The sequence below is a fragment of the Lepisosteus oculatus genome, chromosome 25 (genome assembly GCF_040954835.1).
Source record: "Lepisosteus oculatus isolate fLepOcu1 chromosome 25, fLepOcu1.hap2, whole genome shotgun sequence".
Classification (NCBI taxonomy): Eukaryota; Metazoa; Chordata; class Actinopteri; order Semionotiformes; family Lepisosteidae; genus Lepisosteus; species Lepisosteus oculatus.
This window is the reverse complement of record NC_090720.1, coordinates 1,345,289-1,371,328: the sequence shown is the minus strand read 5'-3', so window position 1 is coordinate 1,371,328 and position 26,040 is coordinate 1,345,289. Positions and strand designations below refer to the sequence as shown.

At 49.6% G+C, this 26,040-nt stretch overlaps 1 protein-coding gene across 6 annotated transcripts in view; it reads left to right on the top strand.

The window, feature by feature from the left end:
- The window catches only part of rerea (arginine-glutamic acid dipeptide (RE) repeats a), a 153,117-nt gene extending 135,263 nt beyond the window's left edge, over window positions 1-17,854 (top strand). For 4 of the 6 annotated variants that reach the window (XM_069183825.1, XM_069183823.1, XM_069183824.1 and 1 more), the window contains 11 exons: window positions 3,492-3,654; window positions 4,175-4,267; window positions 5,050-5,249; window positions 6,659-6,820; window positions 7,602-7,715; window positions 8,091-9,532; window positions 11,594-11,816; window positions 12,152-12,968; window positions 13,876-14,016; window positions 14,688-14,868; window positions 15,471-17,854. In XM_069183825.1, coding sequence (XP_069039926.1) covers window positions 3,492-3,654; window positions 4,175-4,267; window positions 5,050-5,249; window positions 6,659-6,820; window positions 7,602-7,715; window positions 8,091-9,532; window positions 11,594-11,816; window positions 12,152-12,968; window positions 13,876-14,016; window positions 14,688-14,868; window positions 15,471-15,504 — 3,570 coding nt within the window. In that variant the 3' untranslated portion in view covers window positions 15,505-17,854. The remainder of the gene's footprint in view (window positions 1-3,491; window positions 3,655-4,174; window positions 4,268-5,049; window positions 5,250-6,658; window positions 6,821-7,601; window positions 7,716-8,090; window positions 9,533-11,593; window positions 11,817-12,151; window positions 12,969-13,875; window positions 14,017-14,687; window positions 14,869-15,470) is intronic. The other 2 variants (XM_069183826.1, XM_069183828.1) reach the window with 1 other exon arrangement.
- Window positions 17,855-26,040: the final 8,186 nt, after the last annotated feature.

Genomic DNA, 26,040 nt, shown 5'->3' with positions numbered 1-26,040 from the left:
TTTGATGACTTGTTCCGCTGTTTTCTATTGCTTTCATAAATAGTCCGCGGCAATTGGGAAGGGGGCGGCGAGGTTTTTTTTGTAAGTGCAGATAAATCGTGAGGCATGGCACAGCAGTGTCTAAGATGAACCCCTGAATAATGCAGGTTGGCCTGTGTGTGCAAGCGATGGCAATCTTTACTGACTTGGCTCCTCTAGCACGCGTTAACTCGTTAGCACTCGTTAACACATCGGTGGGTTGCAAAAGGGGTGCAGCTGGGGAGAGCACGTGGTCATCTCTTCATTAACGAGATGCTCCCCGTTGCCGGCGGGGGAAACGCTGCAAGCTTGCGGATTTGCCTGTCGCGTCTCTTTTGACATCTTGTCTGCTGAGAAAAGTTAAATCCTTCTCGCGAGCCGCTAAAGGAGGAATTAATGCTCTTGTGCCAGGAGAGTGTATAAGAAAAGCTCGGCGAACCTTGGGGGGGGGTAGAATCAATAGGGAGCAAAAATTAATTGTGGTGGTAAAGTAGGAAACACTTGAAAGGTTAATTATTATAGCTGTGCAATGAAAAGGCATGTCCTGATCTAGAATTCAACAAGAAGCTGCATGTGACTGCTTTCATAATGGACACTTGATACGCAAATGCTCCTGTCTGGCTTATTTAAACGAGGGCCCTGTACAGCGTTTGGGGAACGTGTATCCACCATGCCAGAATCTGTATTGAATAGCCGCAGGAAACACGGGGCCTATTGTCTGCTGGTGTAATTTTAACTTTACCTTGCCTGTTGATAAATCTGCTCTGTTTGCGCAGTCTTGTGCAACTCCTGTCCTGCTCTCCATTTGTCTGATGTCACTGGTGCTGTCAGGTCCTTTGATTACAATAAGCCACATGATGTTAATCCTTTGTTTACTGAAGGCAAAGAACAGGCTTGGCGCTAAACACACAAGCGCAGCCTGTTCTGTGTATTTAACGTTTCACAGACTGAGATAAGGGGACTGAGGAGGAAAGGCAGTAGTCACAGTATCACCTACAGCAGTGTTACTGTGCAGGTCTGCCTGCCTGGGCCAGCTTTTCCACCAGGTTCCCATTAATAAGCCTGTGCCTGTGTGTGCAGAACACTGCACCACCTCTGGGATAACGAGAAGCGTTTTTTTTCTATTTCTTTGGAGAGACGGCTGACGCTGGGCTTTGGACTAGATATATTAAACTGTGTGTGCAGACAGAATAGCTGCAGGCAAGTTGAGCCCTGGGCAGAAACCTGATCACAGCTCCTCAGCTATACACCCTACAGATTACAGTTCACCACGTTTCCCTCTTGATTGGTGAATAACTTGAACCTGCGTTTGAAATTTTTACGTGCACCTTCTTGTGCAACATTGAGTAGCTTTGCTCTTTAAAAAAACAAGTGCTTTCCAAATGCTACAAAAAATAACTTTGAAGGATGTTGAAGTGTTTTATTTTCTTATTATTTAAAGGCTAAATAGTACATATTAGAGTGTGTGAGATGCCACAGCTATAAACACGTCTGCTCTGGCAGTGCTTTAATTGGTCTTTTATGGAGGTTTTTTTGTCAAGAGGGAAAGGCAAGTCCTCTTCCTCTCATCTTTATTTTATTGATAGAGTGTGGCTCGTGTTGAAATGGCATTCAGACGTGCTTAACGGAAATAAAGTACGAAATAAAAACACTATTTCAGCGAAAACAATCCAGTGGTAAATGAGATTAGCAGGGTTTAGATCTTGTTAAGGAAACAGACAAATTAGTTTCCGTACCTATTTTGTGAACAGTAAGCACACAGGGTGTTCGGCTGATTCGATTTGGCTACCACTGTGTTGTCTCGTTGACTACCAAGAAAATATAGCCATTTACACGAGAAAAAAAAGAAAACCTCGAAAAAATTCTAATCCGGAAACAGAATAATTACACCCACTCGAATCAACTGTTTTATGCTTATTATTTGGAGTGTTGTCAGAAGTGGCTGTTAATTTTTGTGGGCTGACTCACTTAAGCACTTTTTGATCCGTGATTGCATGTGTTAATGTTTCAGTAGGGTATTGATTTCCTCGCTAGCTTTTGTTCGTTAAATTTATACGCTCTGGGCTCTGGCAGTGCACGCTGTGCATGTTTGATTAAAGTTCAATTGACTTTGCCAGCGAGGAGGCCAGGAGCCATTTCGCTCCCGATTTGTAGCACCAAAGCTCTACCGACATGTTCTTTTGTTTCCATTCAAGCTTCTGCCACCCATGCAGTCTCCCAACGCGCTCATCCTAATCCTGCGATAGTCACTGCGCCCCAGAGCCTAATCCGCGGACAGGCACTTCTGCAGCAGCGTGCAGACCCGCTGATAAAACCTGCCCTGGATTTGTACCTGCCGTTCCCAGTCCAGCAGTGTCTGACTCACTGCTGCTTCCCCGGCCAACCCCTGACCTCTTTGTCTTCAAACGTGCTGAATTTTTTTTCCTTTCCCCTTTTTTTTTGCAACTTAGGCAGTTTAAAGGTGCATTTTCTAAACCCTTTCACAATTCTAAAGCTTGATTCTGGCTTTTTCTGTGCGGAAGTTTGAATTGTGCAGTTCTGTAGAACTGGAAAGGTTCGAATCTCTTTTACTGCTCTGAAGTGATCTCTGGTTTTGGAAGAGCATGTCGTTTTTTTTTAATTTAGAGGTTTTTTGAACAAGGTTGGACATTGGAGCAATTTCCACTGTGTTTTTACTGTGTTTCAACAGCGGTATGTTTAGATAAGATGACGTTTTAAATGGGCATCACTGTTTTTATGTTCTAAAAAAACGTTTCGGTCTATATTTGCTTTTCTGATGACATTTCTCCTGTAGTATTAAACTTGCTCATGCCAAAAATAAAACAAGTTCTCAGTGAGCAGAACTTGCAAGTGACCACACCCATTGTCCCAGCTAAATCGCAGAAATTATCTTCTAGAGAAGGGATGGAAAACTCGTTCTTAACTAATTTCTTCCACATGTGCTAGTTTGTGAAATGTCCTTGTTCTTTGAAAAGGAGCTCGACAATATTATTGGCTCATTGTAATCTGTATTGGAGAAATGTTATCGTAGGCTGCCAGAATGCTACAAGACATTCACCAGAGCTAGAAGCTGTGCAGGCTGACAGCATTTTAAAAGAAAGGTGTTCTGTTGCAAGTTGTTTCACAAGTGATTTCACTTTCTGTCTAGTTTTTGCTGAAATGCTCACTGCATTGTAAGCCATCAAAACTATTTTAAGTTTGATGGGTCTGCATTAGTTTGGAGTTTTGTGTGTTTGTACAGCACTTGAGTGGAAGGAAACTAGAGAGCCATCCACCGACTGATTTGGCCTTAGGTTATTCTGTTTACTTAAGGAACATATTTGCCATTTTTGAAAGTCCTTTCTTTGCTGTTGTGAATTAAGAATATTTAGAAAATATGCATGTGATTTATGCAGGTTTATGCTGGTGTATGGCCCCCTCTAGAGAAACTGAGAGTGAGCGATTTGTTGACTTCCTCTTTTCCCCATCTGCAGGGCGAGTTGATAACGTTTTATTACTACTGGAAGAAGACCCCCGAGGCCGCCAGCTCGCGGGCCCACCGCAGACATCGCCGGCAGCCCGTCTTCCGCCGGATCAAGACGCGCACCGCCTCCACGCCCGTCAACACCCCCTCCAGACCGCCCTCCAGCGAGTTCTGTGAGTGTGCCGGGGCTGGGCAGGGGAACGCTGTGAGACGGGACAGGCCTGCAGCGACGTGGGCCGGGAGGCTTGGTGAAGGCTGGGCTGCTCTGACCAGTCGGAGCTGGGGAATCGTGTCTGCTCCTCCTCCTCCTCTTCCTCTCCCCTGTGTGGAGTGCAGGAGACACGCCAGGGAGCCCTGAGCTACAGGAGAGGGCCCAAAGTGGCATAGTCTCACATGGCTGGCAGTGCCAGATTAATCCAAAATAAGGAACAGGGACCTCAGTAATCACTGTTGCCCCCCCTGCAGGGGACAAGCCTGCACTGCCCTCAGTCCAGACCAGCCTGCTCCTCGCCCTCTGGCTTCTTTGCACTGAAAGCTCTGAGAGATAATGACCCGGTGCGCAGGGGGCCGATATCAGTGGGTGCCCGTTTCTCTGTGTCCCTCCTGCGCCCCTGGTTGATGGGCAGAGAGCAGCAGAGGCGTTTCCGCGCGGGGAGGAGGACTCAGTGTTTTGTTTCTTCCCTCCTCTTCCAGTGGACCTCAGTTCTGCGAGCGAGGATGACTTCGACAGCGAAGACAGCGAGCAGGAGTTGAAAGGCTACGCCTGCCGTCATTGTTTCACAACCAGTAAGCTTTGTTATTCCTTTAAAGAATAAGCATGCCGCTACCTTTAAAGGGGGGTAGGGTGGATCCTACATTGCAGTAATTTCAGATTTAAGTTTGTCATATTTAGGTCACCCACAAGCCTTTTTTTCTCTAACGAAGTGGAAACTGATCATAGCTTTCTCTGACAGTGGGACTTAAGGATGTGCGAATGGTTGTGTGATTAGCGTGTACAGCTGTTTATTTAATTTAATTAGGCTCTGCTGCAGTCTTTACATCCCTGAGCAGTGTCAGTGTTCTGGTGCAGTCTCTGGCGTTCAGAGCACCCAGACCAGTCTTCGTTCTGCCCCGGTGGGTTAGAACCGTACCAGCACGTCTCTGAAGCCGTGACAGCTTGGGTCTCGCAGTGCGTGCTGTTTTATTTTTCCCTGGTTCCTGTTTTTTTTTCCCCAACATGGCAGTGGGACAAATCCATTGCCGATTTGGCCGTCGGGTGTAAAGTACGTTTTTAGTAACGAGCTGAATGAGAGCAAGGATCCTAAAAGAAGGCTCCTGCGTCAGGCGGCGTGCGCGTGTGTGTAACAGGCCGCCGATGGGTCTGGACAGAAGGGAGTGTGTGTGCGCGTGTGCCCGCGTTTGTGTGCTGCTTCTTGAGCTCCTGCGCGTGGGGTCAGGGCCTGGGCTATGGCTTGTGCTTCCTCTGCGCGTGCGTGTGCGCGTGAGATGTGTGGCCTGGCGGCACGCAGGAGCCGGGACGGACTCACCTGAGACTTCGGCGCTTGTTTTTTTCACCCCCCCCCTTCCAGCATCCAAGGACTGGCACCACGGCGGGCGGGAGAACATCTTGCTGTGCACGGACTGCCGGATCCACTTCAAGAAGTACGGGGAGCTGCCGCCCATCGAGAAGCCCGTCGACCCTCCGCCTTTTATGTTCAAACCCGTCAAAGAGGAAGACGATGGACTTAGCGGCAAGCATAGCATGAGGACCCGACGGAACAGAGGCTCGGTAAATACCTGTCCTGGAAAACACCAGCAAAATGCCAAAAGTCCCCTGCTTTTCCGGAATCCTCAGCTAGAGTAAAATCCAAACACGAGGCCGTTCTTAGCCCGTTGTATTTTTTTAAAAGAAAAGGTCGGATGACGCTCTCCGCGGGCCACCTGTAGGCTCGGGTGAAAGCGCTCATCTGCTCCTCCCGATCTTTCACGGGCACATCGTAGCCGTAGGCGGTCGCTGAAGAGCTGGGCGGCGCGGCCTCTCCGCCAGACCCGCTCCAGGGGCGGGTGTGCGTTTCACTGGGCGGCGAAGGCAGCTCCGCCTCCCCAGAAGCCCGCTCTGTCAGTCCTGCCTGACGACCTGAGCTTGACAGGCCTCATCAGCTTTCCTTGAGTCATTAATCAAAACAGCTGCTAGATTAATAAGAAACAGCTGTAAACAGCGTTCCTTATTACGGCGTAATCTTAGACAATTCCCAAGTGCATCGCAGAACCACACCGTAGCCTACTTTTTCCGTTAGTCTTTTTTAGCGGCTGTCAAGGCAATATTCCCTCGTAGATATATAAGATTTTTTTTGGGTTCCTGAGTGATTTCAAATCTGAAAACCTCAGTGTTTATTAACCGTTTAGTTTAACAGGTAGATTCCAGTTTTAGTAGCTCTGCTGTTTTGTCTCGCATCAACACGAGGCCAAAGAGAGTTCTGTGTAATACTCCTGCGGGATTTCTTTGGCATGCTTCTTGTCAGTCTAGAGCAGACTGCCCGTGATGCCAACCCCAAACCTTTTCCGAGAAGAGGCCATTTGGAAAGTGGGCACTTAACGAGCTGCGGGCTCTTGTTAGCGAGCTACCTGCGCGTTTGCATCACGGGGACAGTGAGCACTAACCTGTCAGAAAGCTCAAGCTTGTGTTTCAGAACACTTGCTCTCCCAGTTGAGGCTCTTCAGTTAAAGATATCGGTCTCATCTGCTTATTATTGCCACTGATTTCTTACTGGATGGCTCTCGACGTAAAACCGCAGGTGCACCGCTGTCTGGAGCCGGGTAGAAAATGAGCATGCAGTGTTCTGTAGGGAGTCGTACAGATTCATCAGCAGCTGCTAGGGATGTTTTACATAATCACTGCATCAGGGGTGTCCAGCCCTGGTCCTCGAGAGCCACAGTCTTGTTTATTCCTATAGGTCACTCTAAATCAGGGGTGTCCAGCCCTGGTCCTGGAGAGCCACAGTCTTGTTTATTCCTGTAGGTCACTCTAAATCAGGGGGGCCCAGCCCTGGTCCTGGAGAGCCCCACTTCACTTGTTCTTATAGGTCACTCTAAGCCACTCTTGGTATTTCACGATTGGGAGCAGTGGCTCAGTTACCGCCGGCAGTAGCTCACGCCTCACTGCTCACGCCTCGCTGCTGTGCTCCCGGATCCTTTCAGATGTCGACGCTCCGGAGTGGCCGTAAAAAGCAGACAGCCAGCCCTGATGGCAGAGCCTCGCCCCCCAATGAGGACATGCGCTCCAGTGGGCGAGCCTCCCCCAGCGCCGCCAGCACCTCCAGCACCGACAGCAAGGCGGACTCCATGAAGAAGCCCAGCAAGGTACCCTTCCCAGACTCTTCCCACTGCTCCTCTTGCAGGGCCTCAGCCTCATTGCGCTGAAGGTCTTGTTCATGGATCCTCCTCAGTAGGGGGCCTGACTTTCTCCACGTCGTTGTGGATAAGAGCATCTGAAATTCAGTCTAAACATGTATTCGCTTTGAAGCATCGCAGGGGCAGTCGTGCCATATTTTTAATTGGACACTGAGTGCAAAAACGAAGTGCAAGAAACAGGTTGGATGAATAGGGCAGTCGGGAAGAACGAGACAGTGTGGTTGTACGGGGGTGGTGCAATAGAAGATTAAAGTGAGCAGGAGCTGCCAGCGCTCTGGCCTGTGGAGTTGTAGAGTGACCAGAAGACCAGTGCCCAGCACACTCACGGTCTCAGTTCTGTAGCTCATGGAACTGCAGGCCAAATGAATATATTTGAGCTCAGTTGTCTACAGAGCTGTGTAAGTAATGCGTTTTTGTCACAAGCAAGGCCAGCAATTAAGCATTTAAGGCTGAAAAACATTTCATTTGAAAATGATGAAGACTCAACTGCTCTCATTTGTTCAGATGACTCCCTTGAGAATGATTTTTACAGGGTAATTAAAGAAGGCCGAGATTTCTCTTCCTTAGCCAAATGACTGAGTTTAACACGATTGCTTTTTTAATATGGAATCTGGGGGTTGTGGTTTGAGCTTGATGATCTCCTGCATGCGCCCACATGCCAGGGGTTAGCGCAGGTCGCCAGGCGAGGGTAATGGCTTTTATATCTTGGGGCGTCTTTGTTTTCCCGCAGAAGATGAAAGAAGAGGTGCCCTCGCCACTGAAGAGTGCCAAACGACAGAGGGAGAAAGTGGCGTCGGACACCGAGGAGCCAGAGAGGTCGACCACAAAGAAATCAAAAACTCAGGTGAGGAGGAAGGGGCGCTGGGAGACTCACGGGCACGGTGATTGGCTGACAGGTGCTGCTCTAGAAGCACGAAGCTTGAGCGCGGTGCTGCCATCTGCTGCCTTTCTAACCCCAAACCTCGCATTTTATTGAGCGAATTTAATTTGACCTCCTAGAGCTGCGGGGTCTGTGTAGTTTTAGTTGATTACGCTGGAGGAAAGCAAGAAGCCTTGTTCGTGGTCCTTGAGTTGATGTTTATAGCACGTGCACAGTTTTGTTCAGAAAATGAAAAGGTTCAGCAGAGCGGCCTCGTGGCGATGTCAGAAACCGCCGTGTCCGCGCAGGAGGCAGGGAGCCGGCTCGCGGCCACACTGACATTGCGGTTGGGTCTTCCAGGAGATGAGCCGGCCTGACTCCCCGTCCGAGTGCGAGGGGGAGGGCGAGGGGGAGAGCTCGGACAGCCGCAGCGTCAACGACGAGGGCAGCAGCGACCCCAAGGACATCGACCAGGACAACCGCAGCTCCTCCCCCAGCATTCCCAGCCCCCGGGACAACGAGAGCGACTCCGACTCTTCGGCCCAGCAGCAGGTGCTGCAGGCGCAGCACCCGCCCGTCATCCAGTCTCAGGGCGGCCCCCTGCAGGCCGCGGCTGCCCCTCAGGCCTGCCCTGCGCAGCTGCCCGCCTCCACCCCTCCCTCCGCGCCCCCCCAGGTGTCCCCCCCCATCCCCCAGCCCCCCTCGGTCCCGGGCCAGCAGCAGCCCCAGCCCTCCCCGCTGTCGCTCATGCAGCCCGGACCCGTGCTGCTTCCCCAGAGGCTGCCCTCCCCCCACTCGCCCCTGCAGGGGCTGTCTCAGGCACAGGCCGCGCCCCAGGCCCCCCCGCAGTCCTCGCAGCCCCCCTTGCACGTGCCGCTGCCCCACCCGCTGCAGGGCGGCCCCTCCCTCCTGCAGCACCCTCTGCCCCCTCAGCCGTACGGCATGGCCGCCGCCGCCTCCTCTCAGTCTCAGGTGCCCCCGGCCCCCCCGCTCCCCAGCCAGCCCCTGGCCCCGGGGCACTCGCAGCCCCTGCCGCCGCCCCACACCCCGCCCTCCCAGGGGCAGCCCCCTCTGCAGGCTGCCGCTGCGCCCCAGCCCCCCCGCGAGCAGCCGCTGCCCCCGGCGCCCCTGGCCATGCCCCACATCAAGCCCCCGCCCACCACGCCCATCCCCCAGATGGCCACGCCGCAGCCGCACAAGCACCCCCCTCACCTGTCCGCGCCCCCTCCCTTCCCCCAGATGCCCTCCAACCTGCCCCCGCCGCCGGCCCTGAAGCCGCTGAGCTCCCTGTCCACCCACCACCCCCCGCCGCCCCACCCGCCCCCCCTGCAGCTCATGCCCCAGGGGCAGCAGCTGCAGGCCCCCCCCGCCCAGCCGCCCGTCCTCACGCAGTCCCAGACGCTGCCCCTGCCCCCGCCCTCTGCCCCGCCCCCCTCCGCCTCCGCCCCCCACCCCGTCCCGGCCCAGCCCCCCTTCTCCCAGCACCCCTTCATCCCCGGGGGCTCCCCGGTCCTGCCCCCCTCCTCGGCGCCCACCAGTTCCTCCTCCTCGTCCTCGTCCTCCTCCTCCTCCTCCGCTGCCCTGCCGCCCGGCCTGCAGCCGCCCTCGGCCTCCATCTCCACGCCCCTGCCCCCCTCCGTCGGCACGTCCTGCCCCGGGCCCCCGGGGGGGCCGCCCATTCAGATCAAGGAGGAGCCCCTGGATGAGACGGAGGAGCCCGAGAGCCCCCCCCCGCCCCAAAGGAGCCCGTCTCCCGAGCCCACCGTGGTCAACACGCCCAGCCACGCCAGCCAGTCGGCAAGGTAGGTTCAGGAGCCGGCTCTGGGGTGGGGGGTCTCCAGGTTTTTAACGAGGTTTTCTGACTTGTTTTTTTCGGGGTGTGCGCCCTTCAGGCTTTGCCAGCCAGCTGTTTTGCTCTTGTTGCTGGAGGTGTTCTGTCCCCTTTCTTTCTCCGCTCAAAAACATCTCATCCCGGAGGAATAAGCTCTCGAGTACGTCAGTAGCGAAGCAAGCACCGAGTGATGCGCGTGAAAAGGTTTTGTCATCGTTAACCTCGGTGTAACTATCCCTTTTCTGTATTCCGCTGAGTTTCTCAGTTGTTTTGATACACTTCTATCTGTAAGCGGCCACTCTTCTCAATTGAACATGAGTGGGGAAGGAGGCAAAGCCCAGTTTGTTTGGATGTGCAGGCAGGGCTAGTCTGAAGGGAGCACCCATCCTCCTCCCGGCTGGGGCCTCAAGCTCATGAATCGCACACGAGGCGGCCGCTTGAGGTGGGGATTGACATTGAAAAGACAGCTTTTGTTTCAGTTCAGTTTTCCTTCTGTCCGTTCCTGGTTTGCCTCTCCAGATCGAATCTGGAAATAAACACACAAAAATAAGGGGTGAAAGGGACTTAAATTGATACCCCTACATAGAGTTAAAGACTTTATGGAGCAATTGCATATTTACTGCAGTGAAGTACCTTCCTAAAGTCCAACAACAACGTCCCACCTGGGATGTGAATCCACAGCCTTCTTAAAATCTAATCACAAGCTCAGCTGTGACCCATCATACATGATGTGTTAGCCTGGGCTAGTCTGCTTCAGCGTTTTCTTTCCTAAACCCTTGCAGTTTGTGTGCTTTGTATGGCGTGGCTCCTTAGTGATTCATACTGGCTTCTTGTTTTTAGACGTCTGGTCTCGAATAGACCCAAGCACGTGCAAGCCCTCTAACACTGACTTAGTATTTCTGCGCTGTGTGAGAACCCTTCCTTTATGTGACCTCCCTGTGCTGTCAGCTTTCCTAAGGAAAACTGAAGGTTGGAAGGATGTAATGGAGGTATAAGGGTATGTTCTGTCAGCTTTATTTTCCAGAGGAAAGATGACCAAATTATGGAGTTGTGTGCTTGATGGGCTTGTGTTTGCTCAGTGTGATCAACCTTCACGATTCATGGAGTCTTCTGCACTGCGGTTCATCCGCATCCTTCTGAGAAACGGATTGATTGTTTCTGAACTTTCTCTCCCCATTTTTAGTCTCTTGACAACCTCATAAACAATGGAAAGTTACTGTGCTGTAACCGAGTAGCACGGAGATGAATGGTTTGGATGTTATTTCAGGGATCCTTAATGGATTCAGCTATCTTGAGTGCTAGATTTGGATTTAAATGCATAAAAAATTACATTGTGGAGCCAAACAGTAAAATAACAAGTGTGCTTTTACTGCTGGAATTTATATAGAACAAAAGATTAATTATAGTATTATTCCACTGATTGATTCCTATGGAATATGAATGTTTTGTCAAGTCTGGGTGGCTGATATCCCTTAAGTGCTGGAGAGACTAGTAATGAATACTAATAAACTCCTAAGTGCAAGGAGACAAAGCGTATTGCGGAGACCGTAGTGTAGAGACTGATTGGTTTTCAGCTTAAATAACGAGGTAACATACCTAAGGTTATTTTATTTATTTTAAAGTAATTGCATTTAAAATTTTAAATGCATACGGAGCCCTTGGAGAACCTTATTCACATGGTGAGCCGCGGTACTTTTCAGCGGGCCGTGAGGGGACATTTAAATGCAAGCCTTAGTCCAGGAACAGGGCAGGTCAGGAGCGCTTGGGCATCGGAAAGGGTGCAGGAGGTGGCGGCTGGTCTCAGGTGACTTGCCTTAGTCCACCCTTGTGCTCGCGGTCATCTAAAGAATATCGCATTATTAAGCGGAGCGGTGACCCGATCGCCGAGGAGAGGTTTCAGTACCAGATGGTTCCCCGTTTCTCCCCGATCCCGAAAAACGAGGGACCTCTGTCGCGCGTGTCGGGTCTGCATTCCGGAGATCCCGGGAAGGGAAGGGGCATTGCTTTAACGGGGCGCCTCCCTGCCTTCCAGGTTCTACAAGCACCTGGACCGGGGGTACAACTCCTGCGCCCGGTCAGACCTGTACTTCACGCCCCTGGCGGCGTCCAAGCTGGCGAAGAAGAGGGAGGAGGCGCTGGAGCGGGCGAAGCGGGAGGCGGAGCAGAAGGCCCGGGAGGAGAAGGAGAAGGAGCGGGAGAAGGAGAAGGAGCGGGAGAGGGAGCGCGAGAGGGAGAGGGAGGTGGAGAGAGCTGCCGTACGTATCTTCCTTTCCTCCTTCCCTAACTCCCCCGCGGGCGCGGCTTGGATGCGGCAGCTCGCCAGCGGCGAGAAGCCGTTGGTCTGCGTCCCGCTGCCCGTCGTCATTTCCGTTTTGCCTGTTTGTCGGAGCCCTGTTTTCTTTCATTTTCCCCCAGCGCGATACCGATCGGTAACTTTGCAGGTAACTTAACGCCCTGGTTGCCGTCAAGGCATTGCCTTCACGCCGTACTGAACGGCTGTAGCTGGGCGGCCTGCAGCGGTAGTCCTCCGCCGGGAAGCTCGCGGTGTCTGATGGCGGCGTGTCCGTCTTGTCCCCTGTTCTCCCCGCAGAAGGCCTCCAGCTCTTCCCACGAGGGCCGGATGGGCGACGCCCCCATGGCCGGCCCGGCCCACCTGCGGCCGCCCTTCGAGCCGCCGCCCACGACCATCGCCGCCGTGCCGCCCTACATCGGCCCCGACACGCCCGCGCTGCGCACGCTCAGCGAGTACGCCCGGCCCCACGTCATGTCGCCCACCAACCGCAACCACCCCTTCTTCGTGTCGCTCAACCCCGCCGACCCCCTCCTCGCCTACCACATGCCCGGCCTCTACAACGCGGACCCCGGCATGCGCGAGCGGGAGCTGCGCGAGCGCGAGATCCGGGAGCGCGAGATCCGGGAGCGCGAGCTGCGCGAGAGGATGAAGCCCGGGTTCGAGGTCAAGCCCCCCGAGCTGGACAGTCTGCACCCCGCCGCCAACCCCATGGAGCACTTTGCCCGGCACGGGGCCATCACCCTCCCCCCCATGGCGGGTCCGCACCCCTTCGCCTCCTTCCACCCGGGCTTGAACCCTCTGGAGAGGGAGAGACTGGCGCTGGCCGGCCCCCAGCTGCGGCCGGAGATGAGCTACCCCGACAGACTGGCGGCCGAGAGGCTGCACGCCGAGCGCATGGCCTCCGTGGCCAACGACCCCATCGCCCGGTTGCAGATGTTCAACGTCACCCCCCACCACCACCAGCACTCGCACATCCACTCGCACCTGCACCTGCACCAGCAGGACCCGCTGCATCAAGGTGAGGGCACTGACTCCCCAGCACGGATCAGAGCGGGAAAGCAGCACATGGTTCAGAAATGTGGGACCTGCTCCCCCATAACCAGGCACTTTGAGGGTTAGTTCCTAAGCTTACATTTTTGATTCTGGTGACTCTTTGTTTCTTTTTATTTATATTTATTTATTTTTGTCCTTGGCGATGATACATCCTGAGCGGTGAGCGGTGTCACGCGCGTGAAGGCGACGTGGGGGGGTGGCTCCTCTTATCAAAGCAAAAAGCCTTCCGTAGCGGGGAGGAAGGCGACTCCAAAAAAAAAAAGTCGGCACTGGTAATGGACCTCGAAGAGCCTGGTTTGAGGAGAGCTTGCTGTGGGAGAGGAGGGTGGGGGGGAGGGTTCTGGTTTCCCAGTCCCTCGGGCTGTTTAAACCTGCAACTCTGCAATAGAGGAAGCCGGAGATGCGCCTGTGGTCGGTTTGCATCTGACCGGCATGATCAAGTGTGCGTCAGTGCTTTTTTTTTTAGAATGGTTTTGCCTCACAGCACCTCGGTGAAACTGTCCAGCTCTCCTAAAAACCGTAGAGATGCTTCGGTGTTTTTAAACGGCTCGTCCGTGCTTCATGCAAGATGTGTGTAATGGATGATAACCCTGCTTACCTTTGCCACCTCCGTTCACGGTGGGGGTGTTTATGCATCGACTCCTTCATTAATTCAGCTTATAAAAACTGTACTCATCTGATTAACGTATGTACCAGTCTTTGACAGTTACACTGTATTTCAGATCATGTTCTTTTGTATTCCTTGTGCTTGTACTTGCATGTGTTCTCTTGGTGCGGTTTCTGTTCAGGAGATGGTGTCCGTGTCTGGTACTGATGGCTCTTGGGGAGTTAATTGAAGAGTCTGTCCTAAGCGAGTGAGAGCCGATGGGACAGGCAGTCGGTCCTGCTGTCTGCCGCTGTGTGTGTGGGGTTCTGTGCAGCGTGGATCCCGGCGCTCTGTACTGACCCGGCTGTGCTGTGTGCTGCAGGTTCTGGTGCTCACCCCCTGGTGGACCCCCTGGCAGCAGGACCCCACCTGGCCCGCTTCCCCTACCCTCCCGGAACCATCCCCAACCCGCTGCTGGGACAGCCCCCCCACGAGCATGAGATGCTCCGGCATCCTGTGTTTGGTAAGGACATGCGTGCTGTTTCATTTTTTTAGCTACCCGTTAAAGCAGATGTGCTCAGAGCTTGGACTTGGTGAGTGTTGCGCTGAATTGGCTCAGGTGGCTGTGCAGCTCGACCCGGCCTCCCTCCCAGGACTCCCCGGCTACAGAGCCCACGAGCCCCCAGAACAGCTGGCTCTGCCCCAGTTCCTCCGCTTTGTTTCTCTCTCTCCGAGGGATGATCTCCTCCGCAAGCTTTGAGCCTCGTCTGCTGCAGCTCGTCTTGAGATCTTACACCCACCCCGAAGTGGATGTGTGAAATAGAAATAACTGTTCCTGTGTTGCGGAGGGAGCTGGGACTTTGTTAATGAATATGGGAAGTGATGCTTTTTCCCTCCCTACGTAGTTGAGAACTTTCTAGGAGAGTTTAAGACACTTCATCGGAAAAAGAGTCCATTTCCACCTAGTATGATGTCCCCTCAAACATTTTGTAATATCTCTGGAAGTTTATACAGTAGAAACCTGGTTTATGACTTAAATGAAAGATAATCCTGCTGGTATAAAAGACCCCTCACATCATGCGTGGCACAGTTTAAACTATACTTTCACCCAGTGATAAACCTCTATTAATGTACTCTTTCATCCTTTATGGGTGACTTTTCCAAAAGGCTTTTTTTTCCCGCGTCTCTCCGTAGGCACCCCGTATCCCCGAGACCTGCCGGGAGCGCTGCCGCCCCCCATGTCTGCGGCCCACCAGCTGCAGGCCATGCATGCCCAGTCCGCGGAGCTGCAGAGGCTGGCCATGGAGCAGCAGTGGCTCCACGGCCACCACCACGTGCACGGGGGGCCCCTGCCCGGCCAGGAGGACTACTACAGGTGAGGCCAGCCTGCGGACAGCGGAGGAGAGCAGTTCTTACAGTGCCCAGTGCACCAGGCAGCACCACACAATGTAGACAGTCCATTACAAACATCATAAATAATCATTCCTCACACCTGTTATAGCGCCTTTCTGGACACTCCACTCAAAGCACTTTACAGGTCGTGGGGATCCCCTCCACCACCCCCAGTGTGCAGCCCCACCTGGGTGATGTGACGGCAGCCATAGTGCGCCAGAACGCTCCCCACACACCAGCTCTCAGTGGGGAGGAGAGCAGAGTGATGTCGCCAGTTCAGAGACGGGGGTTATTAGGAGGCCATGATTGGTAAAGGGCAGGGGAAGATTTGGTCAGAGCGCCAGGGGTAACATCCCTACTATTTCGAGAAACACCCTGGGGTTTTTAATGACCACGGAGAGTCTGGACCTCGGTTATATGTCTCATCCGAAGAACAGCGCCTCGTTACAGTATAGTGTCGCCGTCCTGGCTGTGCTTGGGCCTGTGTCCAAGGAACCATGTCTTCTGTGCGTTCAGATGTCAGCCTTCAGGATGGCCACGGAGCAGGCACTAACGTTTCGCTGTAACCGTCTGTTTTTGTTCTAGCCGCCTGAAGAAAGAAAGTGACAAGCAGCTGTAATCGGCGAGGGAAGGCGGTGCCGTGAGTGTGGGACACACCTTTATGGACAAGGTTCTGTGGAAGGATCTCCAGTCAATATCCTATGAACAATTTAAATTAAGAAGAAAAAAAAAAGATTGACAGATCTTCTGAAGATTTTTTGATCTTTTTTCGGTTTTTTATTTTTTTTTAACAGAAACAGGACTTTATTTCATATACGATATTCATTGAGTAAAGACACTTTCTCAAGACTGGTTGCGACTCCCTGCATGACGATATTTGGAGAACCTCCTGGCAGTTCTTGTAGGTGCTAGAATACAAGTCACTTTGTCACTGTGCTTAACGAAAGAAAAAAATAAAAAAGCAGTTAGGCAGTATATCCTAAATCTTCAAGTGCTATCTAAAATTCAACAGTTATTTTAATACATTGTAGGAAGTTTTTCATAATTTTAAAGAGAGCTCAATTCTGCAGCATGGCTTTTTTTGAGTCTGTAAATAAAAATATAAATATATATTATTATTATTGTTATTATTATTAGGTGTGGACTCCTAACCAAGGTGTTAGACCTCAAATATTATTGTTCTAAAGCATTATCCCTTTGTTTCAAAGGGGAGCACGATGGCATTATTTCAGCAGGAAAAATGGTTTCTGAAGCTGTTGGTGTGCAGTAGAGGGTTACAGGCATAACGGTACAGTACGTCTTGATCAACAACTCTGTAAATTATTTTTGTAATTGTTTTCCTGTCATCCTTAAAGACGTCATGCTTTGCAGTCAAAAATGCAGGTTTTTTTTCCCATTGTACATGACTGCCATCCTTTGTATTCATTTCCAAACAACCCAAGCACATGTTCATGTCTTCTTTTACATCTTTAACGTTCTGTGAGAGTCGAGGAGGGCAGGTTTCCAGCTGGAACTCGCTCCGAGAGGCTCATGGGAAGGTTGTCAGGAGGGGTGAATTGCACTGACAGGCCACGCAGTCTGTGGTTCGGATCTTTATGAAGTGGTCATAGACGGAATGCAGAATTGGGTTTACAAAAAGAAAATGCACTTTTAAATTGTCTGCGATTTGATACCTTGCTTGGAGATATTCCCAGTACCAAAGTTGTTTTTTTTAAAAAAGAAATCCATCAGATTATTTAGGTTATTAATAGGTTATTTTAAGGAAAGGAGCAAAGAATTATTTTTAAGGCTAGTCATCCTTCAGTCCCTTTTCAGCGAGGGAGAAGGTGAGTAGTGGAATGTGAAGTCAAGATCTCTTCACAAAGCAGATCCATTACAACTTAACTTCATTTCAGTCTGTCGGCTTTGGTCTCATGGCATTTCTTTGTGTTGTACTGTGATTCTTTAAAGACTACGGTGAGGACCTTTTCTTTCCTAGAAGTAGGTTTTAATCCCCTCTGGGTGTCCCCAGCTCCAGGGTTCCCCCCAGAAGAGCCCCTCGGGCACCCTGCTGGCTGGTGGGAGGGGCAGTGATGATGTGGGCGGTTGAGTGAATGTAGGCTCAGTGGATCAGCGGGGGCGGCAGCATGGGCTGGCGGAGAGACTCGAGTCTCGGGTTTGTGGGTCTGGGGGCCTGAGAGTTCCCGAGGCGCAGGGCTGACCAGGGCTCTCGCGTCTTCGGAGTCGAGGGCTTTATTTGCCGTTGTAGGCTTCTTAGGTTTCAGTGTGATCGCTTTCACGTGACTTAACGTCAGAACGTGTAGAATAATTCATGGGCCGTTGCCCTGTTTTTTGTTTTGTTTTGTTCCCGTTCCAGTTGTTCGTTTTTGAGCCCCTCTGGGTGATTTTCATGAACATCAGAAATGTTTATTAACCCCCAAGGGAATTGTGTGCATCTCTGACTTCCTCAGTGGAAAAGACCGACCCGAAGGTCGTTCTTGAGTCAGTCTGAACACTACCTAGATTCTTGAAAGACCTGGGCAAGAGATGCACGCCCGTCTGATTTTTACGTTTTACAACTATTTTTCCTCACAGAATGGAGAAGCTGTGAGTTGATGAGCGCTACATCCTGAATTTTACATGGCCACTTCCCTGTCACTGTGTCCAGTACCATGAATTGGCATCAGATTTCAGTTCGTTTTTTTTTTGCTTCCGTGTATCAAACCTATGATGTTAAGTGTTGTCAATGGTTTAGCTTCTTGTTTCAAACTGGCAATAGCAGAATGTAAATTCTGACTGCTAAATTTATATATATAATGGTATCTTGAAGCTTATTGTATATATGAGTAGTTTGCCATGGGATAACACAATGTAAACAAAGTAGAAACAATTAAAACAATTGTGAGTCCTGTGTTTTCTCCATTTGAGTATTTTGTAATTTTTTTGAAAAATTTGTGGAATTAAAAATAAACTTAAGTTACACCACAGCACATCTGGGCTTCCCATGTGTTTTTGCTTTTTGTACCCTGGCTGGATTTTGACAATACTATTCAAGGTGTTTAAAAGAACTTGATTTCCCCACTACCTGCACGCTGGCAGAAGTGCCTTCAACTGTGTTGCTGCATGTGAAGCAGCCACTTGTGAACCAGATTGTCATCCTTCATGTCCATCAATGCTATTTCCTGTTTCTGCAAGTGCTATATTTTTAAACTCTCTGTATTATTTTTTTTTTTGTCCGAGGGGCTTTGATTTCTTGTTTTTCCTAGCAAGGGGGCTTTGGGATTTCTTGTAAATGTTATCCAAAAAACAAGTGTAAGTAATGATTACCGGTGCTCCCTAAAAGTCTTAAGATGAGTGAGTGTTCAATAAACTTTAAGAGACATCTCTGTCAGCAAAAACTATTACACTATTGTTGGAGACAATTGTTTGCAACATGTCTGTGTTATATGCGATATCCCCAGTTCTTCAGCTTGTGGAACAGGTGATCTAGATTGCTGTGTACAGTAGTTAAATTAAGGGCATGCTCATTTACCAACAGCACGACTGGGGATTTTACCATGTAAGGATTAAATCAAAGCATTTCACACTCGTGGATGCCATCTCCAGGGTACAGCAGAGGGATTAATGGCAATCCAAGGATTGTAAAACATCAGAATCCTTTATAGACGGGGAGAGGCTTTGTTTTCCATGGTAACATTTGTTACAAACAAGTCATGCAGCTGAGTAATCTGGAGGTTTCGGGCGGGGGAACAATTTACAGTACTTGAACTCTATATCAAAAACAAACTTGGATCCAGCTGGCCCTCTAGCCAGGAGAGAAGATAAAACTTAAATCCAGAAGAATTTGCTAATGCACAATGAAAATGGAGACGTTTCAAGTTTCACATCAATAGCTCTTTTTTTTTATTGCTGGAGAGGAATTTTTCCTTAGGATAACAATAATGAGCTTAAGTCATATGACTTCATAAAAAACAGGTTTGCAATATTTTGATATTATACATTTTCCAAAATGAGCTCATGGACAATCTACAGAAATCGCCCTTTGAGAAGGGATGCTTTCCACTCATGCCAGAACAGAAGACGACCTGACCGTGCCTTGCTTCGAGTTACCTGGTAACATCTGGCTTCAACAGCTGGCGATCGAGTCTGGATAGACCAGCCTTGATGGAGGGGGGCAGGGGTCATGCCTGGGAGTGAAAATGCTCTTTCTTGGGGGGCCAGTGAGAGTGGCTGACATAGCCGAGTTTCCTAGCAGCAACTTCTGAGTGGGTTAGGACCTCCCAACGAACTGCCACTGAGCTGCAAATACATTTCACCCTTTATTGTTGTAGTCAGCCGTTTAAAATCTCTTCCACCTTCACTGGGCCCTGTGTGTGTGTGGGTGGGGGGGGGATCTTGCATTTATTTTACGAGCCAGAGCTGACCACGTGGTCAGACCGCATGTTCGAGGCCTGGAAGAGGGAACCAAAGACCCGCGTGAGCGCAAGAAGAACATGCAAACTCCACACAGAAGGCGCTCCAGTCCACAGTCCACAGTGGCACCCGGGGCCCGTGAAAAAAGCAGCAGAGCTACGCACACGACACAAACCCGTGTTTCTGAGAGAAGTGCGTGTTTTTCCTTCAAGTCCGGGGTCCTGGCGGAGAGGAACGGAGCCGCTCCGCTTCCTCCGCGCCGCCGACGGTCTTGTAGCGGCGCCGGTGAACAAGTTATGGTCACAACTTGAACATCGTTGAAAGAGTCAAAAAGCGGTAATTTTAGCGATTAAGATTTAATATGCCTCAGATTTGGCAATGTTTCTTTTTCTACGGATGCCAATTTGATAACGACCCCGTCCCCCCTTGTCTTGCGCCGGACGTTTCGGTAAAGCGGTGAGTCTTTTTTGTTTTACTCCCTGTTTCATTATATTATATTCGAGTAAGATGTTCATTTAAAAAAAAACTTTTGTTTACCAAATACGTGAAGGCCTTTTTTTTTTAAAAAAAAGGCGGTAAAATCGCTTTTTCGGACGGTTGGTTAATCCGGACTGCGGCCTGCACCCCCCTGCAGGGCTGGAGACTAACAGGCGGTATTTTCCCCCCACAAAAATCGGTCTAAACTGTAGAAATTAACACGATTTTGAAAAAACTTGAGGGAAAAAGCACTTTAAAAAATAAGAAACTTGGGTTGTTTTGGAATAAAAGCACCAGTATTCGGGCCTCGCTGAAGTTTCTCGTTTGGCAGCGGACTGTCGGCGGTTCATCAACATGGCGGCGCTCAAGGTTCGTAGTTTCGCCTGTTGTTTGATGGGGTCGTCAATGTGATGAAATTACCCGATAAAACGGAGGTGGCGGCGTGTCGTAGCAAATTCATTGCCTTATTGCCCAGTTTGAGACGTACTGCTTATAGTTTTATATTTAATGAGCCACGGTAATGGTGGTCTATACAAACTGGAGGCTAATTGATGAAATGCAAGGCGGTTGTAGGACGGAGCTGTCCAATACAAGCCTAAATGGTTCATCATAATAATATTAATTATGAACAAAAAGAAACCGTATACTATTATTGCGAGGAAAAAAATCTTTCAAATAGTTGTGCACAGCACTGCAAGCACTGTCCTCGGTGTGCAAGGTTTTAAAACCTTAGATCACTACACACGTCAACGGCAAAGTGCAAGAAATCTGCGGGGATTGTCTTAAATGTACCATAAAATGACAAAAGTACCATGGTTGGACTCCATCCATTTGCAGTTTTGACCTGTCTGGGCATATTTTTATTTTTTTTATTTGTTGACAGTCCACGATCTGCTGTGCTCAGTAGCTTTTTCTCGCTCTGGTACGATTTAAAAATTTGTCAGAGGTGTAATACGGGTGTGTCTACCGATACAGCCCACCAGCTTTTTATGGCTTGAAGGGGTTTTTTCCGAACAGCGGGTGAATATAGGTACTGTAGATATTTGCTTTCACACATAGAGAGTCACCTGGAGCGCGAATGAGCGAACCGCACTTCCAGTCCAATTCCTTGACCTGTGTCATCGAGAAAGACAGGGAGGTGTGTTCGCTGTACGTCCCTGCGATAATGCTGTTTGAACGTTTTTTACTTCTGATGCTATTGCCTTGCAAAAGATGGACGAGTCGAACTGTAGATTCCCCCAAATTCAGGTAAACAAAGAAGGGTTACTTATAGTAAGTGTGTCTGTGTCTCTCTTGCTGAGATAGGTTCCGGCTGCATCCTGTATTGGATAATGTGGTTGAAAATGAATGAAAGGTTACGTACAGTACTGGAAAATAGGTGGACTTTGAAGGGTGGAAATGGCTCATCTTTGTTATGTTTTTATGTTCTATTGCGTCTAAAACCTTAATTGTCCAATCACCAGTGTTCAAAGGTGACCCTGATTACAATAGTGTCCTTTAATGGTGTGACTCTGAACCTAATTTTTGTCTTTGTATTATGTTCTGCTGCTATGTATAATTCTTGTGCTAGATGGGCCGGGAACGAAATGCACATTTACATAACACAGTCTTTCTTCTACAGTTGGTGTCAGCGCCGGAAAAAAAAAAAGAGATCTGTTCATGACAAGCACGGATAATTACGCTGGGTATGGCATTATATCTTTAAAAAATTAAAAACCAGCAGCCTGCGTTGCAATTATGCAAGGATTTAAAGTAAGCAACTTGACTTTCCTATTAAATTGGGCTGCACGTTGAGGTTCATTAATTAAGTCCAGTGTTTGGAATGAGAGAATACTTGTTTGTGTACAGTATTTATTAAAAAGGACACTTCAAATAAGAGCTGGTCTTTAATTAAAGAGTGCTGCTGTGGTCTATGGTGGTTTAGAAACCATTGGTGTTTCATACTGATAAAGGGAAGCGAGGAGTGTGTGGTCCCACTGGAGCACGAGATTCAAGAGGCAGTCTGTCATATCTCAGGCTTTTTATCTCCTTTTCAGAGCCTTTGAAGGATTCAGTGCAGCATTTCAGAACATGTCGCTTATTGAGTGTTTGGTCTTGACTCCAGGCTAATGACACCCATTGCAGAGTAGCATCTCATTATGATGTTTTGATGAGAGGCAACATCACGAGCCTCCCGTTTCAACGCTGGCTTCTTCTTTCGATTTTCTTTTCTCATTGCGGGCTTGAAATTCATGCAACGTCAAGTGAACCATCTGGAGCAATTTCAAGTGAGCCTTTTTTAAGCCCTGTTTTGTGAGGGGGAAAAAATAAGAACACCTCGATATCCCAGTCAGTCAGGGAAAGAGGACACATTGCAGGTGTTGCTTGTTTGTTTCTTCACCCCACCTGAACTGTTTCACTTTTGTGGTTACCTTAAGTTAGCTTAATTCATCTAACTGGCAGCCCACTGGAGCTCAGCAGGTGTGAGCCTGGTCAGTACCTGGATGGGAGACCTCCTGGGAAAAACTAAGGTTGCTGCTGGAAGAGGTGTTAGTGGGGCCAGCAGGGAGCGCTCACCCTGCAGTTCATGTAGGTCCTAATGCTCCAGTATAGTGATGTGGACACTGTACTGTAAACAGGCACCATCCTTCGTATGAGACGTAAAACCGAGGTCCTGACTCTCTGTGGTCATTAAAAATCCCAGGGTGTTTCTCGAAAAGAGTAGGGGTGTAACCCTGGCCAAATTTCCCTCTGGCCCTTACCAGTCATGGCCTCCTAATAATCCCCATCTATGAATTGGCTTCATTACTCATTCATTAGAATTCACACTCCTCCTGAAACCGTTGCTGTCCAGTTTTTCCCACTACACCCGTGTGCAGTATGTCATGCTTCCAGGTCAGGGCTGGAGTCCTGAGTGCTGCCCAGGGCCGTGCTGTACTGGCGTCTGCTGGGTGCTGTGCTCCCCTGTCGGGTCTGATGGTTTTGAATGGGAGGGCTCTTTAGAGGGGGGACTTGGAGCTCGAGGGTTGCGCTGGGCCAGGCCACGTGACCGGGCCCGGAGGACGCAGGCAGAAGAGCTGCGTAGCAGGAGGAGGGTGGAGCAGGACTGCGCTTGTGCAGCCCCGCTGTTCGCTGCACGGCGCCCCGGTACTGCGTCCTGGCAGGCGCTGCGCCGGGGAGCTTCGGGCAGAGCCGATCTGAAAGCCCTCGCGTTTGAACACGGCATTTGCCGAACCAACCGGCCGCTGCTTCTAACGGTAGAGGGAGGGAAAGAGTTGTGTGGCTCTCTTCTGCTCCAGAGAGATGATGAGCGCTACCTGTGTCAGTATTATTTGTGTTTAGTATGTGTGCTCTTTTGTTTATTTTACAATACACGGGGTATCTGACGGGGCATTAGAGTGATTGTCTAGAGTGATTAGAGTGCCACTCTGATACCTTGATAAAAAGTCTTATCTGTCATAATGAATCATTGTTGTGACTCACTAAAAACTGATATTTCCAACGGAGTAGGATTCCTCTGCCAGCCATGGGATTTGAACCAGCAACTTTCCAGCCACAGGCGCAGATCCTTAGCCGCACTGCCACTGCTCCGCCCCTGACTTTATTGTATTGTATCTCATCTCATCTCATCACATACCTCATCGTCATGAGGCAGCAAGCACACTCGGTGAAGATCAGCTCGTTCGCTGATTAGGATTTTTGGAAGTCTGATTTATGTTGAAAATACTGTTCCGGGAAATTCCTTCATCCGTACCATTAAAATCCCCATTCCAAATAGTGACAGCTGCTGAAGGTTTGTAGGAGGCCTTCAACAGATCCCCTTGAACAGAGAAGGCCTGTTGCTTTGTTCCTGCCCTCAGATTGTGCCTTGATTGTGTAGACAGCCCTGCCCCCCAGGAGGTGCAATGGGCACACTCTGCAAAATGAAGACTTTTTCACAAATCTTTCCACTAAACACCCTGCACAAATACCTACAGCACACACAAGCAGGTACTGTATGAACGAGGGCACTGTGTTCACTAAAAACAGGCAGCGCCAGCTTAGTGTTTATTTCGGAGCAGATGGGGAAGAATAGTAGAGTAGTTTTCTTCCCCCTTCATGTTTTTAAGAGTACCTTTGTTGAAGCGAGTATTACCCCCCATTGCTGGTAGCTCCCAGTGACCTTTGTATGCTGTTCTGTTGCAGTGCAAATGCGTTTGCTCATGTTAAAGAGATATCAGTCAGTACCTAATATTTTATGTGAATGGCGCTTTGTAGTGCACTCCAGGGTTCGCCGTGCTCGGTGCTCTAATGGCAGTTTCTCTTGCCCTGTCAAAGTCTTTGGCTTGATTTGTGGTGTGATAGCTGCAGTTTTAATGCTCTTTGCAGCTGTTTTTTTAAAGGGAAGGGAAGAGGAGAAAAAACACATTTCAGAGTCAAACAGTATAGAAGCAGAGAAGTTAAGAGACCACACATGCACTTAGCTATCAGAGCCTAATGCTGTGAATCCTTTTAAGAGAGTTACCATGTGGTCATGAGACATATAAAGCAAGACTGCAAGGCTTAATGTAAACTGTTACTATGGGTGCCTCAGGAGTTTGGTTAATACATCAGTCAGCTAATTAAAGTAAAGATAATGTATTGGTTAGCCATTAGCTGTAACATACATACATTTGATGAGATAAATATTATTCTTAACAGAAGGCTGTTAAATATTTTCACATATAATACATTTTTAATGACAGTCTGAGTTTATTAATCCTACAAGTTTCAATGATTATATTCAGCTTAATTAGTTTAATGTATAAGGTGCTGATAGATCTGCCTGTAACTCTTGTACTGCGAGTAGACCTGCAGTGCCTTCCTCCCTGCAGCCAGTGAGATCCCCACAGAGCTGTACCAGGCAGTTGGCCGCGGTCCGGCCGGTGGGGTGTTTGCCAGAGCTGACAAAGCCGCGTGCTGAGCATGGGGTGAGCAGATCACATGACCGCTGCCTGCCCTGAGGGGGGCCTGTGACCTCCTTCCTCTCCTCCGTCTCCTCTCCCTCCCGGAGCGTGGCACCGACGCCTCGTCGCACTCCATAACAGGCTTGCTTGTTGCCTTACCCTGCAGGCAGAGCAGAGAATGTCTCTCGCCGGCATTAAGCCCAGCATTCTTGCGAAGCGGTTTGTAATACACCGAACCCCACACCTTAGACTTAGGAAAAGAATTCCTTAAGAATTTTTTTTTTTTCTGTGAAAATATGTTTATATCCCTTCTTGTGTTTCCATCGTTTCAAAAAACATTTCTGCATTAATGTGCATTCCAAAGCCAGCTCTAAATTTTGGCCTTAAAACACGCTTAAAAGATGTTAGTGGCATGGTGACTCCTCCTCTTCCTCTTGTGTATGTCCGCACTATTTGAACACGTGTATCTCTGGATGCATGCTTGCAGATTCACTGGCTGCATTGTGTTGAGTGTCCAGAGTGTGCTGTGGCAGGAATCTAGCATCTCTTCCCCCAGAGCGATGGAGCCTTCCCACACAGCAAAGTGCAATAGCCTCTTTTGACAGGCACAGTTTGGTGTTTCTGTGTTGGGTTTAGGCCCATGTGGCTGTTTGTAATTGTTGATTTTTACTGTGCTCTAAAACGGAGTGGATGCGTGTTTTATTTGTTTGGAACCCAGCACCGTTTTCTGACTCAAGTGGGAAGCACGTGAATTACTCAGATAAATGAAACAACCCTGCAGATGTTTTTCCATTGACATGCATACACTCAGGTGCTTCCAGGGTGAAGTCATCTGTAAGTTCCTATTCATAGCGCAACTGATTTTGGATGTGGTTAGGGAGTGTTCAAGTTGTCTCCAACAGCCGTACCCTGTCCTGAAATCCCCGGGGTCAGAGCTGTTGCAGACCCGACAGACAGAATCATTGTTACACCGGACAGGATGGAGTAATGGGGAAAGGGGGGCCATTCTTGATCCCCACTAATGGGAGTTGGGAGAAAACTGGAGTACCTGGGGAAACTGGTGTGAACAGATGGGTGGCATGCAAACTCCACACACAAGGTGCTACACTTTCTACTTTGCCATACATATTGATAAAAGCTTATTTTTCCATTACTATTTTTTCAAGTTCCCATTCTGACCACTAAGTACTTCAAGGTTTGGAACTTTTCATCTTAAATCGTGTATACAAATGCCTTTTTGCTGTCTCTAAAGCTTAAGGAGCGATGAAACATCAGCCTTGTAAAGCGAATTAAAAAAATGCTCTCTGGTTTTAATGCTGTGGCTGCCTCCTCAGTACAGATAGTCCCGGCGTCACGACCATCTGCGGGCTGACAGAAATGGG